Source organism: Talpa occidentalis, unplaced genomic scaffold (genome assembly GCF_014898055.3).
Source record: "Talpa occidentalis isolate TD23 unplaced genomic scaffold, MPIMG_talOcc4v2.1 talOcc4.17, whole genome shotgun sequence".
Taxonomy (NCBI): Eukaryota; Metazoa; Chordata; class Mammalia; order Eulipotyphla; family Talpidae; genus Talpa; species Talpa occidentalis.
The window spans coordinates 20,531,602-20,549,269 of NW_023601754.1; the positions used below are offsets into that span (position 1 = coordinate 20,531,602).

General features: G+C 49.3%; 1 protein-coding gene across 1 annotated transcript in view; it reads left to right on the forward strand.

The window, feature by feature from the left end:
* The window catches only part of CRISPLD2 (cysteine rich secretory protein LCCL domain containing 2), a 58,118-nt gene extending 42,526 nt beyond the window's left edge, over positions 1-15,592 (forward strand). The window contains exons 14-15 of the mRNA XM_037516277.2: positions 4,806-4,939; positions 12,983-15,592. Coding sequence (XP_037372174.1) covers positions 4,806-4,939; positions 12,983-13,037 — 189 coding nt within the window. The 3' untranslated portion in view covers positions 13,038-15,592. The remainder of the gene's footprint in view (positions 1-4,805; positions 4,940-12,982) is intronic.
* The last annotated feature ends 2,076 nt before the right edge of the window (positions 15,593-17,668 follow it).

Consider the following 17,668-nt stretch of genomic DNA (forward strand, 5'->3'; position numbering starts at 1 on the left):
TGCGCAGACCTCTCCTGCTGCCCGCTGCTCCCCTCAGCAGTGTACTTCGGTCCTTCTGCCTGTTCTGCTCCCCTCTCTGGCTCTGGTGAATTCTCTCACCCTCCCATGCTTCTGACTGTACCCAGTGCTTGTATAAATAAATAGATAAATCTTAAAAAAAAAAACATAGTATCTTTGATTTTAGTAGGCTATAAAAATAAAGGATGGGCAGAGAAAGAACCAAAATAAAGTAATTCCAGCCAAATACAAAGAAATTAACAAATAAAGTAGGAGTGGCACGATTACTGCCTGATAAAGTAGAGCTAAAGGCAGACCTATTGAAAAGGACAACACAATTTGTCATGCAATAACACAAAAGGTACAATTTATGAAGAAGATTTAAAAATCAAATCTGTATGCACCAAACAACACAGCAACTAAAACCATAAAGAGAAACAAAATTAGAAATGCAAGGAGAAAATAAAAAAAAAAAAAAGGGCTTCCCCAGTGGCACAGCAGGTTGAGCTCAGTGTTGTGAAGCTGTCTGCAGCCAGGGAGAATCCCACATGGCGAGGCAGACCTCTCCTGTTTCGCCCATTGCTCCCCTCAGCAGTGCTTTCGGTCTGTCTGTCTGTTCTGCTCCCCTCTCTGTCTCTGGTGAATCCTCTCACCTCCTGCAACTCTGGCCTATACCCCAGCTCTTATATAAATAATATATATATATTACATATATAAAATATATATAAAGAAATAGGAGAAAGTTGGTCAAAACTTACAAATGACATTAAACTACCTCTTAATCAACACTTTCTATGTTTTAGATTTTTAAAAAACTCCACTATCCCCATTTTACAGAGAAGGAAAATGAGACTCAGAATAACCTGCCCCAAATCACACAGCTAGCACAGGGCCAAGATGAGATGCAAATGAGGGTGTGTCTTGGTTCTGGCTGGCTCTTTCCCTGCTTTAGTCAACCCTGCTTGAATGAGTCTGCACTCATAATTTCACTGGTGCCTGCGGGTGTGTAGATGAAACCCCTGGCACAGTCTAACTCACTTGTGCACTAGGTTAGGGACTCTGGGACCGTAGTGCTGGGACCTAACTTGGCACAATAATGGTTCAATCAGTGTTTGTTGAAGGAATAAATAAATGACGACACTATGGAAGTCAATGCTTAGACATTGTTCAGAGAATAAAAGACAGAGAGGAGAAAGAAAGGAAGAAAAAAAAAAGAGAAAGGCAGGAGAAAGGGAAGGAAGGAGGAAAGGAAAGAAGAACGCAAGCTAGGATTCAAAGCTTCATTTCTGGCTGCGTTTCCAGGTCACTCTGTATTCTGGAAAATGATGATGGCTTATGGAAATGTCTGTTTAGCTAAGAGATTTATTTGGGGGTGTTGTCTCCAGGCCTTCGAAGGGCCTCAGGGTGTCCACGGTCCCTACCAGTTTGTGGAGTGCCTGACTTGGCAGGGCCTCCTGCCACGGTGAGCTGCAGGCAGGAGGAGAGTCAGAGGAGGCCAAAGAGCCACAGAGTTTAAACCCCAGCTCTGACATTTGCCAGTGTCGGTGGGGGCAGCTTTTCCCCATTAGTATCTAAGTTTTCTTATCTTTCTCCCTTGGTGGATGGGTAGGGTCTCACAACCTTGCCTGCATCATAAATAAGGAACCAGGAACCACTATGGAGAGCTGTGTGGAGATTTCTGGACCTACTAAACATAGAGCTTCCATATGATCCAGCAATTCCACTCCTAGGTATTTACCCAAAGGACACAGAAACATCAATTCCAAAGAGCACCTGCACCCCTATGTTTATAGCAGCACTATTTACAATAGCTAAGCTTTGGAAACAGCCCAAAGGCCCAAAAACAGATGACTGGATCAAGAAGATGTGGTACATATACACCATGGAATATTACTCAGCGTTCAAAAAAGATAAATACATGCAATTTGCAGCAACATGGATGGAGCTGGAAGGGATTATGCTCAGCGAAATAAGCCAGAAAGAAAAAGAAAAATACTGGATGGTCTCACTCATAGCAGGAATCTAGAAAACTTAAATAAGGGACCAGGAAAAAGAATAACTATAAGAAAGAAAATATCAAAATCAACAAACAACTATGAACCAGAGACACTCTATGGGGGATGGGGGGGTGGGGAAAGGAGGGATTGGGGTCAGAATAAGGGGGTTATAATTGTATGGGGAATATAAAAATAAAATTTAAATTAAAAAAAAAGAATTTAGAAAAAAATAAAAATATATCCATTGATTACACAAATAAATAAATAAATAAATAAACAAATAAATAAATAAATAAATAAGGAACCAGGAAAAAGACTAATTATAATAAAGTAAAAATCAAAATCAACAGCAACTATAAACCAGAGACACACCACAGGGGTGGGGGACGTAGGAGGGAGTAGGATCAAAACAGGGGGGTGGGGGTGGGAATTGTATGGGGACTATAACCAAAATAAAAATGCATACATTGTGAAAAAATGAAAAATTATGTAAAAAACATATAAAATTAAAATCATAATAAAAAAAGAATCCACCAGAGGGCTTGCTCAGGTCTCCCAGGCCCCAGCCCATTATCAGGTTCAGTGGGTCTGCCCTGGGGCCAAAGAATCTCCATTTCTCACAAGTACCCAGCTGGGGCATTTGCTGCTACTGTCCAGGGCTGCATGGTGAGGACCCCTAGGTTACAGTGGAGACTCCCTGGAGAATTTTGTGCATTGAGATGGTATTTGTCTTATATGCACTCTCTCTGCGCCGGCCTGTAGCAAACCTGGGTTTTATTTAAACTTCATATTCACCCCGTAAGCCCTTTCCACTGTCATTACATGTTCACAGCTTTGACCCTGTGGCAGTCATGACCCTGCTCTTTGCCTTTGTCACAAAGCTGAGTGGCTCTGGGCAAGTCATTGAACCTTCCAGGACACCAGTCTCCTTCCTGTTCAGAGGATCCTTGGGAGATTACTGCACTAGAACGCTCAAAACAGGCCAACCTGTCAATACTCAGAGGTCTTCCCTATGAAACCCCCACTTCCTACTGAGAAGATAGAAGCTCTGAAGGTCACAACCGGTCATCTGAGGCCATACACCATCACGTGGGAGATCCAGGGCCAGCTTCCACCTCCCTGAGACCAGCTCCCAGCTGATAGTGGTTATTAATAAATACTCAGATATTTGGCTGCTTGGAGCCTTGGGAAAGGAAAGGGGACAAGTTGTTCCCTTAGGGCAGCTGTGGGAGAGGCTAGTGTGAGAGGAAGAAGGGAGAAAAGGAGGAGAAGAGCTGGCTCAGCTGGCAGGGATAGAGATGGGTGTATTGATAAAGGAGGATCAGAAGACAGAGAAGGATCTGGCTGGAAGTTGAAGGTTTCCATATTCGATGTCATCATAGAAAATGTCTGTGTCACTGGTGTCCAGAAATCCTCCAGAGAATGGGGGCAGGGTATGCAGGGGGAGGGAAGGCTTGTCATACAGGGCATGTCAGCAAGGGGTCAGAGTGTGTCTGTGATGCCATTCTCCTGATGCCTCTATTTTCTGTATAATTGAAGTCCTCAAATGTAATAAGGGGCTTAAGACAGGGACATATTTGCTCTAAAACAGCACTGGAAGCAGTCTGAGATTCCTGTGCTGCTGAAATAAATGCCCTCTGCTTTAGTGGCCGAATCCTATACACATGTTCTCTTAGAGCTCAGCAAGTCTGAGGGCAGCTGCAGGAGAGGCAGGTGTGAGAGGTGTTGCCAGCTACAGTCCAGGTGTCAGCAGGGTTTCATCCCCTGAGGTTCTAGGGCAGAAGCATGTTCTTGCCTTTTCCTATTTCTGGAGGCCACCCACTTTTCTTGGCTTGTGGCCCCTCCTCCATCCACCCCCTAGAAATAGTCATGATCACCTTGATCGGTCCATCGTCTCTCCAGAGTAACCTGGCGTCATTCACATAGTCATTCATTTGTTCAAAGCCAACAAAGCCAGCAGTGACCCATCTTTCTCATGATGAGCTCATTCCTACCCAGGCCCTTTGCATGAGTGGCTCCCTTTGCCTGGGATGCTTTGCCCACTGCAATTCCGAAGGCTGTGGCTGATTCTTTTTTTTTTAAAGATTTATTTATTTATGCATACAAAAACTGGGGTACAGGCCAGAGATGCGGGGGGTGAGATGAATCCCCGCCAGAGACAGAGTGGGGGACAGAACAGGCAGATTGACTGAAGTACACTGCTGAGGGGAGCAGCGAACGAGTCAGGAGAGGTCTGCTGCGCTATGTGGGTTGCTCCCTGGTGGGCCAGGGATCGAACTCATGCTGCAGAGACTGCGGATTGCTTCATAATGCTATGCTTAACCCCTTGCGCCACCAGGGAGGCTTGTGGCTGATTCCTTTTTGCCATTCAGATGTGAGCTCCACTTTGGCATTAAGAGCCATTTCCCTGAGTAACTATTTCAAAAGACCACCCCCACCCCCATCCAATCACTTGCTGTCCTGACCTGGCTTTATTTTCTTCAGAGTGGGAATTGCGTATTTGTGTATATGTTCACTTGTCTGTGTCTCTTGTCTCACTGAAGCCATCTTTATTTTATTCCCTGCTGAATTCCCCTATATCCAATACAACACCTGGCACATAGTAGTTGCTCAGACATTATTTGTTGAACAAATGAATGACTATATGAATGACGCCAGGTTACTCTGGAGAGACGATGGACCAATCAAGGTGATCATGACTATTTCTAGGGGGTGGCTTTGCTGACACCCCATCCACTGGGCATCCAGATGATGGTTGACCCCAGCAGGAGCCCGTTGCCACACTGGTCACACCTCTTCCTGTGCTTGCAGAGTTCTAGCATCTGTAAGGCCGCTGTGCACGCAGGCATCGTCAGCAACGAGAGCGGGGGCTACGTAGACGTGATGCCGGTGGATAAAAAGAAGACCTATGTGGGCTCACTGAGAAACGGCATTCAGTCTGAAAGGTAGGAGGGGTTGGACTCTGAACCTCATGGCCAGCCTGGGTGGCCCCTCGGGAGCCTGGGAGGCCAGCCTGTGCTTTGTCCTTGCACCTCAAACTTGAGCAGGCTTGTAGTCATTTTTTTAAAATATTTTTATTTATACAAGCACTGGGTACAGTCAGAAGTGCAGGAGGGTGAGAGAATTCACCAGAGCCAGAGTGGGGAGCAGAACAGGCAGAAGTACACTGCTGAGAGGAGCAGAGGGCAGCAGGAGAGGTCTGTGCGCCATGTGGGACCCTCGCTGGTGGCCAGGGATCGAACCAGCGCTACAGCGGCTGCGGGCAGCTTTGCAGCCCAGCGCTCAACTGCTGCACCACCAGGGGAGGCCCGGCTTGTAGTCATTCTTACCAGAACACCTGGGGCGGGCCCGTTCTTTTCTTTTTCTTCTCTTTTTTCCCACACTAAGGACTATTTTCTTTCTACCACCAATGAGTGCTTTTGTTGAAAATTTAGAAATGTCAGCTAAGCCCAGAAAAAGCAATCATCTGTATAACCTGTCACCTGGGAAAATTACTGGTAGATTTTTGGTATATATACCTTGGCCCCTGTTTCCATGTGTGTGCGTGCGTGCATGTGTGTTTGTGTGTGTGTGCATGCATTCACATGTGTGCACATATTGTTCAAATATTTTCCCCACCAAAACCCAAAAAAAGTTGGGATTAAGTTCTAGTTACAAGATAGTTACATGTACTTCGTAATACTGTGGCTACAAACTACTACATAACCGGGAGCCAGAGGTACAGTCCAGCAGGGGATCTGCTTCTCCACTGTGGTGGAGCCTCGGCGTCAGGTCTGTGATCTGGGTTGACCTCACAGGGCTGCTGGGTGGATGAACTGAGACGCCTGTCAGAGCCTTGCAGTTGGAGCACTCCATGTGTGGGGTCGTGTTTACGGCTCTGTCCTTACACTTTTTAGGTCACAGAGTTGCTCCTAAACCAGCTCCCCATGTCCCTAAGTGCGACAGAGTCACGGCAAGCCAGCGCCACCTCCCTCCTTGGTCCAATAGTTACATTCTTTCCACCCGGGGGCTGCTGGTCATCCCGATGGCATCCTTACTGGAAAAGGCCTGCACTGTGATCGCTTCCTTAAATCCCTGGAAGTGGCATTTTTGGGTCAAAGGCTGTGCAGACTTCTAAGGCTTTGGGCATGCCTTTTCGGAATGTTCTCCAGGAAGGGCCCCCACCCTGGTTCAGGCTGCCAATATGCTTTCTGGCACATGCTGCTCATCCTCACGTGCGTCACCGGTGTCCATGGTGGCAAGCCACAGGCCTGGAGCCCAGAGACCCCACCCAGCCCTGGGGTTTCCTCTCAGGAGCCCCATGATCTCAAGCATGGCACAAAATGGGAATGTTTATCACACCTGCTGGGGAGTAGATCCAGCTTGGGGGTGTATTTGTTTCTAGGGCCACCAAGCACCCAGCTGGGGGCCTCAGCAACAATTGGTTGCCTCAGTCTTGGATGCTGGAAGCCCAAGACCCCAGCTGTGGGCAGGACTGGCTCCTCCCAAGGTCTCTGCTCCCGTGTCCTCATGGGGCCATCCCTCCATGCCCGTCTGTGTCCTGATCTACTCTTCTTAGAAGGATTGGGGCCCACCTAGTGACTTCATTTTACCCTACTCACCCCTTTAAAGACCCTCCCTCCAGGTATACTCACGTCTGAGGTCCTGGGGGTGAGGACTCCCACACAGGACTTTGAAGGGGTCACAACTCAGCCACGACAGAGAGTGGCACTGAAGATCTCACATTGAAGGGCCTGTTTCAGACAAAGAATCTACAGTGAAGGGCACAAAGTGTGCCAGACACCCCAAAGCTCAGGCCTTCCTGTTCATGACCTGCCCCTCCTCTCTCGCCCACCCTCCCTCTGGAGGATGCTGGACAGAAAGACCACCCAGGTTCAGGCGATTCCCAACTCCATAGTTCTCCCCCAGGCCCAGCAGCTGAGTCTAATGGTGTCTCTGTTTTCTCCTTCAACATTTGCGATCTTGTTTGGGAAAAGCTTTATGAAGGGGAAATTGCATTGATTTAATGGGAGGGAAACGAAGCTGCTGATGAGGCAGAATTTCCTGGCCCGGCTAGAAAGAAATCCCAGAACACCAGTCTCCTGATTTCTCTATACTCTTTTAAGAGAAGGCAGCCTTTGGGGTGTCTAGGGGGCCCCTGCCTTTGTTCCTCTGCCTGTTGTCCTGAGAACATCACAGTTGCCTGAAGGCTGCCCACTGGGGCTTCTTGTGAGTCCCCACAGGACTGGCAGGACTGGGGAGAGCAGGGGACCGAGAGAGAGGGTCTCCAGGTGGATTCTTTCCCACAGACATCACCCACTCCCCCCAGGAGGCCTGTTCTTCCTCTGTACCTGAGGGATCCACCTGCATTGCCACAGTCTACCTGGTAGCCTTCCAGGGCCCCAGTATGGCACCACAGGCCTTACTATTGCAAAGAGTCCAGTATGTTTCCCCAGTGTCTCGCCCACCCCTCAAAGTCCCGCAGGCTGCAGATTGTGATTATGCTTGAGCCAGTTCATCAACCTTGCTGCCCTGCACTTTCTTTGCCTATGAAGGGAAAGTTGCGAGCACCTGTACCCTGGGGAGATGACACTGCAGGGGTTCCTCCCACCATGAGCTCCCCAGACTAGCAGCATCCAGATTATCAGAGCCTGGTTAGCAAAGCAGAGTGGGGCCCACCTCAGGCCTACTGAGCTAGAAACCCCAGGGCTAAGCTCAGCAGTGTGTGACCCTGTCTCCAGGGGCCTGAAGGCAACCAAGGGTGACATCTGCTATCTGGGGGGCTGGGAAGGGAACCTCATCCCATGCAGAGTCAGCACCATTCATGGTGCTGATATTCTGTGACTAAGTACTTGCTGCATAGGTGCGGCAGCACTTGCGCTAGGAGTCACGGGCACTGAGACAGTGGTGCACCCTGCAAGCATGGAGGGTGAGTGAACCTTGGAGCCACACAGGCAGTATCAGGAGGGCACACGCCCACAGTGTGTGGTGTGGGACCAGCTCTGTTTCCTTGCTGGATGCCCTGGGGTCAGCATCTCCCCTGGCTTCGTTCTGGTCAGTGGCTGCTGTGAGGATTAAGGAGTTGCTTGGCACAGAGGCCTCCTTCCCCAGCAGCTCACAGTTAGCCCCCATCAGAGCTGGTGCCTTGTTAGCCTCCATCAGAGCTGGTGCCCTGTCGTGACTTCATGACTATGGTCTGTTATAGATCCCGTTGTTCTTTTACTATGGGCCAAGTGACTCTATCATAAGAAATAGCCTGTGTGAATTATCTTCTAGGACAGGGGAGAAAGCATCTACAGGAAAGTATCCTTTCATCCTGGCGCCCATCCTTCTGGTACTCCCTCATCCACCTCACACAGCTGAGCCCTCACGGAGCCCCAGCTGGGAACACACAACCAGATCTCTGCCCTCGTGGGTCTGGCCAAGGAGTGGGGACCAGACGCTGCAGAAATAATGATGCCACTAGGCAGGCACAGGGTGTCCCTGTTATGCCATGAGGCGCAGGAGCCAGGACCATCTGACGGTCCTTGGTGATTCCAGTAGATGCCATGCCCGCCCCTTGTTTCATAGGACCTCAGCAGTCCTCCCTGCGCAGAGCCTGCGTTGAGAAAATTCCCGAGTCTGTTTCCATTAGGGACCGTGGGAACCAAGCCTGGGCCAGGGGCTGACTCTGTCCCTGGCCTCTGCTGAGATCCTAGAGTGGCCTCAGAGTGTCCCAAAGGAGATGTGGCACTGGGTATTTCATGACCACTTACAGTCTGTTCTAAATTTGGGGAAACCCATCCATCACACAAAGCAAAACCTCCTGAGTAGAATTTACACTCAGTAAGAACCAGTTCTGCTTCTAAGTGGTTTTGGTTTAGCAATGACCCCTTCTCAAAAGAGGATTTCCTGAAAGTTTTGAAAGGTGGCCAGGCAAGATTAGGACAATGTCAGGGCCAGGAGCCTCTGCCCCGAAGGAGATCAGAGGAAGGGAAAAGTATCCAGAAGCACTTCTGGTGTCAGGCCCCGGGTTTGTCTGAATATTCTCGGGAAGAAGCTGGACATCAGGGCAAATATGAATTCAGAATTTTTGCTTAGACCAGGCCTGTTTGTAAAGACAAATTTATAAGGAGATTGGGAAATATACCTACATGACAGATAGCATCCTTGGTCTTTGGTTTTAACAACTATAACCTGTATGCAAAGGTGGGTGACTTTCCTCTGGACCTGGTTTTTTTCCAGAATTCTCTGTTGACACATGGATATTCTATTTGGGGATTTTTTGGTTGTGTTCTGTTTTTACAAATATGGAGTCAAATGATGTCATTCTGTGTGTGGTATTTTTTGGTTGGCAGTGGGTCATGATTGCCTCTTGCGGCCACATTCATGTAGCCATGCCATGGTCCCTGAGGCTGCATGTCCTAGTGTGTGCAGTGACAGTGCTTTCTTCACCCAGTTTATTGACATCTGCGTCATTTCCTTGGTTTTCTTTTACTATTGTAAGCAACACTGCAAAAACCATCTTTGCCCACACTCATGTACTCTCCTCACAAGATCCTCAGTCATTTCCTTTTGGTAGAATAGCCACAGCCATTAAATCAAGCTCTTTATGTCTCTCCTGTTTAAAGTCTACCACCCCTGCCTGCTCTTGCCTCTCCACCTCTCTGCACATTGCTTCTCATCACCACATCTCTGCCTCACCAAGCTTCTCTGTTCCCCCCACATACCTCAGGGCCTTTGCACCTGCTGTTACCAGTCCCAGACCTCCTCAGCTCCTGTGTGTTCCAGTGGCTGAGTCCCTCTTGTCATTCAGATGTAAACATGAATGCTGCCCCACAAAAGGAGCACTCCCCCAACCATAGTCCGTATTGCCCTCTGCCTGTGTTGTCTCCCTGATCTGACCTGGCCCGATTCCTTCCCCCATGTCATTTTCCTCCCAGGACTCATCACTGAAATGATTTCTTTCACCTATTCTGCTGTTTACCCCCTGCCCCTCCCACACCAGACTACAGCTCCATGTAGGTGAGAACGCCATCAGTTTTGTTCACCCTGTGATTCCAACACCCATTCCAGTGCCTGGCACATAGTAGGTGCCCAGTAAATATGGGTTGAATGACAGACAAGTTGCTGAGTTCAGAATGAGGGATTTCTGATACGCTTTATGAAAAATTTTTAATGGCCTTTTTTAAAATGGTTCCGTACCTTTTATGAAAATTGCAAAGAAATGCTGTGTCTGTTTACACTCCCTTCATGTAGGTATAGGAGTTATAGACCATTCCAGAATCAGAGAGAAGGTTGAGAAAGGAGGGTGGAGTCAGCCCACACCTGTCTTTCATCAAAAGACACAGCTCTCTGAGTATCTATCATAACTATAGCTTAGTAAGTGAGGTGTGAGCAAATGGGGAGTCACCCAAGTCTTTCTTGAACACCCCAAACCAGGGGGTTCCTTGCCTGGTACAGCAGATGGGCCCAACACCTGGTGATGTCACTTCACCCCCTCAGAGTCAACAACCCATTGTTCAATGTGCTAAATCCATACCCTGTTCATCAGGGCCTGCTCTTGCCCTAGGTGGATGCCTTGTCCAGCTGGGATGCCTCGTAGGTCTGGACAAGATGTTCAGATGTCCAGGTGCTTTGGGGAAACTTGTCTGGATGGCAGCCTGAACCCCTTGTCCCTGGGTAGTTTGGGACACTGCTGGCCACAGACGTTCCAGTAGGAAGTTAGAGGAGACACAAAGCCTGGTCCTCAGCAACACATGGCCTGCAAATATAGGCTGGCCTCTGCCTGTGGCTCTGGGCACTTCCCCCAGACTATGCACTTAGACAATCCAGGGAGTCATATAGCTTGGAGGCCTGAGGGGGGCCCTGTTGTCTTCTGAGCCTTCCAAAAACCTATGGCAGCCTGAATAACCCCATTCCCTGGGCGGCCCATCTTGCTTCGCGTGCCCAGTGGGGAGCTGCTGGCCCAGGGCCACGAAGCCAAGCTTTCAGCTGTGTCTTGGCTCTTAGCTTCTCTTCCCATCTCCACAGCACCAAGTGCTTCCATCTGATATATATTTCCCAAGTTCAATCCCAGGGTAGCCAAGAGTGTGGAGCTGCCATGGCAAAAGCAGGGGAAACAACTAGGAATTCCAAGCAGTCTGCTCCCCAAGGAGTACTGGCTGTTTCCAGCAGCTCCCCAGAACCATGGCCATCTGTCCAGTCCTCAATTTCCAATGTGGGCCCCTCTTATCTAGAGGGAGGATGCTGAAGGAAATCAGTCTTCACTCATGCCAGGGCTGTTCATGTTACCCATGAATTTATTCATAATAAGCAAGATGCAAATTATAACAACAACTGGAGGCCATTCCTGAGCTAGACGGGCTGAGAGTGAACTCTCAGTGCCATAGTGGCATGCTGTGCCATTCTGAGCAGGGGCCTCAGGCTTGGCTGGTAGGAGCAGTCCACCAGCACAGCCTTTGTTAAGGGCACTCTGAGCAGCTGTCCAGAGCACAAATGCATATGTATATCCTTTGATCCAGCAATCCCACCTCTAGGCTTGTCCACAGGTGTACTCATACATATGCAGAAAGCTCCAGGGACAGTGCTGTTCTTTGTAGCATTGTTTGAAAAAAAAAGATATTAGAGATAATTAAATTTCTATTCATAGGGATTCAGTTAATTATATTATAATACCTTAATACAGTGGGATATTATGCAATTGAATAAAAAGTATGAGGAACCTTTGAGGTACAGACAGTCACTACGTGGACTTGGGGAGTCAAACCCGCAGTATCTGGTGTTGGCTGGGGTGTGGGGGAGCAGGGAGCCCCTGTGCCTGCTAGAAGGAATGTAAAGTGGTGCGGCTGCTTTGGAAAGAAATTTGGGCAGTTTTTTAAAACAGTGGACATATATTTAACATGCTACTTAAGAATTCCTCTCCTAGTTATATCAAAGGAATTGAAAGCCTATTTCCACAAGTGTCAGCAGCATTATTTAAAACAGCTAAAAAGTGAAAAGAATTGAAATGTCCATTAACTGAGGCGTGGATAGACAAAATGTGGCCTCTCCATACGGTGGAATATTATTTGGCAATCAAAAGTAATGGCATACTTGATACTTGCTCCCTCTTGTAATAACCTCAGAAATACTACGCTAAGTGGCAGAAGCTATGCCCAAGGCCACATAGTGTTTGAGTCCATTTGCAAGAAATATCCAGAATAGGTAAAACCTCAGAGACAAAAGTTGCCTGGAGGGAAGGGGAAGGAAGTGATTATAGGTGGGAGCAGAAGATCTTTTTGGGGTGAGGGTAACAACCTAGAGCTGGATTGTAGAGATGGTTGCATAACCGCATAAAAAGACTGAAATCATTGAGTCAGGCACTTTAAAAGGGTGAATTTCATGGTTTGCCGTGCCTCATGAACACTGTAAATGGCTTTCAGTCGGCTGAGGGATTTACTGTCTATGTTAAAACCATAGTTCTTCTGAGCTGGGTGACCTAGGATATGTCCCTTCATTTCTCATTGCCAAGTTTCCGCCTGCAAAACCGGGACCCCTATAGCCCTCTCCTGAAGAAGGTCCAAGGCAGCTTCACAGCACCCACGCTGTGCTCAGCACTGTATTCTTCTGGGTCCCTGTTTAATAATCATGGCACATGCACTGTTGTTGTAACACCGCCTAGAAAAGCTGTCGACCAGATGGCCGCTATTTGGGTTGATGGAGTGGCGAAAAAGCAGGCGGAGGTCTTGGAGGGTGAGTTCAATGCAGACAGACTGGGGCCAGTGAATCTGGGGCTAAAAGAAAATAACTTAACAGCCCTGACCTAGATTTAGATCCAGGGCGGTTTGCAGAGAGTATGGAATTTGCCGCCGAGCTGGCTCAGGACAGGCTCTTGCCAGCCCCTGCTGGGGAGGGGGGGTAGTGGGGGCGGGGTTCCCTGGCCCTGGTTCTTCACCAGGGACCCAGGGGGCTCCAGTGCTCCCTTCCAGCGCCAGCCCTGCAGAAGGCCCTTCAGACCTCTCGGTAACACGCCTCGTTTTCTCTTTCAGCTTGAGGACCCCTCGAGACGGGAAGGCCTTCCGGATCTTTGCGGTCAGACAGTGAATCCTGGTGTCGGGGAGCAGGGGTGTGTTCCAGAGGGCTTCGGGGTTTTGCTTTTTGTTTGTATCTTGTCACTTGGGGGTGGGCTGGGCACACGGAGAGCACCTTCCTTTGAGCGGCGCTCAGTGTCACCTCCTCTGTGCCTTTGTCTTGTGTCCGCACTGTGGAGCAACAGCCTCCTCCGGGGCCTGACCTGACAACCGAGGGCCAGTCCCGCTGGGGCCTGGGGTCTCCCCCTGCGGCCGCTACTTCACAACCACGGGGTGTTCCTCCCATGTGTTCCTTTATGGGTGCAGGGATGGCCGCAGACCTGCAGGGCCGAGGACGGGAACCCGTGTCTGGGCACTCAGGTGCGGGAGGGGCATTCTGAGCAACTGCGGGGTTGGGGGGGCGGTCAGGAAGGGGACAGAGGTTGCTATTTAAACAATTAGAACACCCCCGTCCATCCCGACTAATGGGGGAAAATTGGCTTAATGTTTGCTGGTCAGACAAATGGGCCAAACAAGGGGGCTGGGGAGGAGGGCTCAAGGACCTGTCCTTGCTGGTGTCCTGCCCCGTGCAGGCTGGTCACCTCCACAGCAGAGCTGCTTGTTTAGAGTTCAGCGCTCATTCCAGAGACTTCGCTCATCTTTGTCCTTCCCTTTGTCCATCATATTGCCCGTCCATGTAGGCCGTGACCTTTGGTCTTGAGGACTAACGGGCAGGACCCTTTCTCGCTCCCCACCCAGTGGCTCCGCGCCATCCCCGGACACCCTGACAGTCCAGTCTCATACAGGGTCTCTGCTTGGCAAGTGGTTCTGTTTGAAGCCCACTTAAAACAAAACAAAACAAAACAAAACTCCTGGTCTCTGTTGGTTCCACTGGGATGTCTAAGAACAGCCCAAGCAGGGCTGTTTGGTGGCTGGTTTTCAAAGTCAAATCTTAAAGTGGAGCTTCTCCAGCCCCCAGCAAGCTGCTTTGTGCAGGGGCGGGATGGCTCCTCAGCGCATTCCTCCCAGAGGGTAATGGCTCTGGAGAGAGGCTCAGTCTGTGGTTATGCAACTGGAGTCAGGAAGACACGAGGAGGCTTTTTCTTCCTGTTTTTGTGCAGCCAGTCTCGCCACATGTTCTCCCGGCTTCAGTGCGAGGAGCATGGCACTCTTGGGCATCCGTCACCTTATAAAAGCGCTTCATAAGCCCAGAGCAAAAGCCAGCAGTGAAATGGCAGCCCCTTTGGTAAATTGCCTTTCTCTGCCGGAGGTGCCTCCAGGCTGGTCAGTCTATCTGCTTTGTGAACGCCAGTTTCAAATAGGATTTCACTCTCCCTGAAAATATTTTGAAGGCAGAGGTAATAGCAGAAAGTTTCAAAAACCAAGATGGTTTAGACGAGGAACGCTGCTTGAGGAGTGATTGAGTGTCGTCGTTGAGTGCATCCCTGATCAATGCAGAAACTGAAGGGAAGTAGCTCCTCGCAACAGGCCCTTTTAGGGAGTCAATAAAAGCAATGAAACTATTAGTTTACGGAGCCGAGACTAGCAGGATCAGGTGCGTGTGGGCTCGTGGTCACTGACTGGCCGGCTAGTCAAGCCCAGGAGTCAGCAGAAGAATCTGCTCAGCCTGTCCCATCCTGGTCTCCTTTCTGCCAAAGATCCGAGGGCCTGCAAACTCTGCCCACTGGGTGCCGCATGCTCAGACCCTCGCTGCACTTCTCCTTCATTGCCAGTCTTCTGCCAAGCCCGCAAGGTTTAGAATTAGTGACAGTCCCAGGCTGTTTCAATGGGGTTTGACTTTGAGGCAGCCGACCCAAGGGAGAATCCGAAACTTCCAGCATGAGTCTGCCCCATTGTTTTAAAATCAAGCTCCCTCCCGGTGCCCGGAGCCTTGCTGGCCTCCCCTGTTGCAAGATGAAGTCCTCACCCAGAGCCACATCTCCGCGCTTTCTCATCCTCACGAGCATTTGGAAACCAGGGGCCACTTTTCTTCCGAATACGAAGATAAGACTATGCATTATGAGCCCTCATCACCAGGAGCACCTCCAACTTTGTGTACGTGATGGGTGCTCAGCCGCGGTCAGCGAGCAGAGAAACAGGCCCGCGGTGTTTCTACATCCCCTGCCCCCATATGCAAAGTTTCGGTTTCCCTCACATTTTTGCCCTCGTGTGTTCTGATTTTTCATATTGTCTGTAGGCTCACGCAGCCCGCAGCTTACATGTGTGCTTTTTTCTATGAAAAATGATGTATTTTACTACTTGCTACATACAAAGGTTTATTGTCAATTGTTTGTGTGCTTTGCATGAACAGGGACCACGTTGCTGTTATTTCAATAAAACTGGTTTGATTTCTTAAACATTCCTGTGACTTAACTTTTATGGACACATCTGCAACGTCTCTGAAGCTGTGGAATCGCAGGCCGGGCATGGGTCCAGAACCTCTCGGAGGCCTTGCCCTGACGGTCACCCGCCCCTTGGAGTGAAGGGGGGTGGAAGTCAAAATGCAGACTCTGCTCCCGTTGCTCTGGGACTTAAAAACTGAAATTAATTTTTCTCTCCATTCTGGAGCAGGGCCCAACCCACTGAGTTGTTGTGCCTGGGTGTGAGGCTAGCACCCTGGGTGTTAAGGAGCCCTCTGGGTGGGGAGAGGTTTGGTGTTTGCTCTGGTTGGGAATCATCGCTCAGACATCCAGATCTCCCGGGTCACACACACACTGGCCCCTCACACAGTTTGAGACAGGGAAAGGGTGGGAGTGGAGGAAGCTTCTTTTCTTCCAGGGAAGAAAATCTTTGCTGGTACCACCCAGGAGCCTGTGTTTAAGACCCTGTCATCACAAATGGATCACATGCGTGTCCCCAGATCCATCGGCACAACTGTGGAAAAAAACAGGAAGATTGAGGGTAGAAAGAGGGAGGCCAGGGGCCCTGAGAACTGTCATCAGGTCAACAAGGCTTTGGAGTGGAGTGACATCAAGAACCAGGACTCAGACTTACCTGGGTTTGCATCCCAGCTTTACTGACTGTGTGAGGTCGGGCACGTTGTTTTTCAGCTATCATCTGGAGAAGAACGAGGATCACACAGAGCTGCCATGCGTTATCACACTCACTGTTTTGCAACATATAACTAATGCCAGTGGGTGCCTGGCACAGGGAGATGGCTTTCTGCAAGTACCTAATAGGCAGAACTGTCCTAAGGTCAAGTGGTCTATGCAAGAAGGGAGTGAGCTCTCCATCCCTGGAAGGATACAAGCAGAAGCTCGAAGAACCTTGGGCTAGATCAACTTTAAGACCCTTCCCTCAGGCTGACTCCCAGCAGAGACCCTCCTTCCTCAATCCTACCCTGTGCAAGCAGTGACAGGGACCCAGGAAGCTATGGAATCCTGAATCCTCAGACCATGGCCATTTCTTCTCAAAAAGGAACAGGAAATGTAGCTGGTCCTAAAACTGTTGTGTTTTATTGCACTGATTTTGTTTTGTTGTGTCTATCTACCTTGCTTCCAACTTTTCACACCAAACTAAAACCCATCCTAGACACCCACTGGGGCTTAAACATCTTTTAAGCCCTTAAAAATAAATAAATAAATCTGGTCCAGAGGGAACAGGTTTTGAAAAACCTCATTACACTCTTTTTACTCTTTCATCTTGGCCAACCAAACTGCTACCAACCTTCATCCAGGAACCAGAGAGACGGGCCCTTCACCAGTTCCGTCTGTCAGTGCCAGGTCTGGCACTGTGGTGGGCAAAGTGCCTCCCGGGGTTCTGCCTCCCACCAGGCTGGCCTGCCAGCACACAGCACAAAGGAAAGCTTCCCTGCTTTCCTTCTCATACACATAATGACTGAGGCCCCGCGTGTATACTTTACCTCCCAAGTTACCAGCCCAGGCCCACTGTCCCCGCCTCGCACAGCAAGCTATGAAAGGAACTCACCTGTGTTGAGTCCAGCACAATGCAAGGTACTGGCAGGCACCGAGTGTACACTGTCTCGAATAAGCATGCCTCTCTTTTAAGACTTGCTGATTCAGTTTTATTTGCAGAATGTGATTCAGGAGCTGATCTGATTTTATGTGTCAGGGTGTCTATTTGGGATCCATTTGGCTGCAGGTAACAGAGCTGGCCACAGCAGGAGGTTGCAGGCCCAGGGTACAGTGCTCAGGAATTCCCAGTGACAAGCTTCCTCCCCACGTCCTGCTCTGCATCCCTCAGCACGTGGCATTTTCCTTAGGATTGCAAGATGACTACATCAGGTCTAGCAGGTCATAGGGTCATAGATGTTCTTGGAAGAAGAGGGATGTGGTGAGGGCAGAGTCCTATGGCAGCTGATTCTGTCCCTTTTGTTCCAGTGCTGTGTTTTTCAGCTATAGAACATACACTTTCTAATTGTGAAATCTGTTATTTTGTCATTTACTTCAAAGACCTTCCCTTTCTGACTTCAGCGTAGATCTCTATCCGCTCACTCCAGAATGTGGGTCATCACGGGATAGTCACCATAGACTGTCTTTTTTTTTTTTTTAAAGATTTATTTATGTATGCATACAAGAGCTGGGGTAGGCCAGAGGTGTGGGCGCGGAGGGGGGGTTGTTGAGAGGATTCACCAGAGACAGAGTGGGGAGCAGAACTAGCAGATCTACTGAAATACACTGCTGAGGGGAGCAGCAGGTGAGGCAG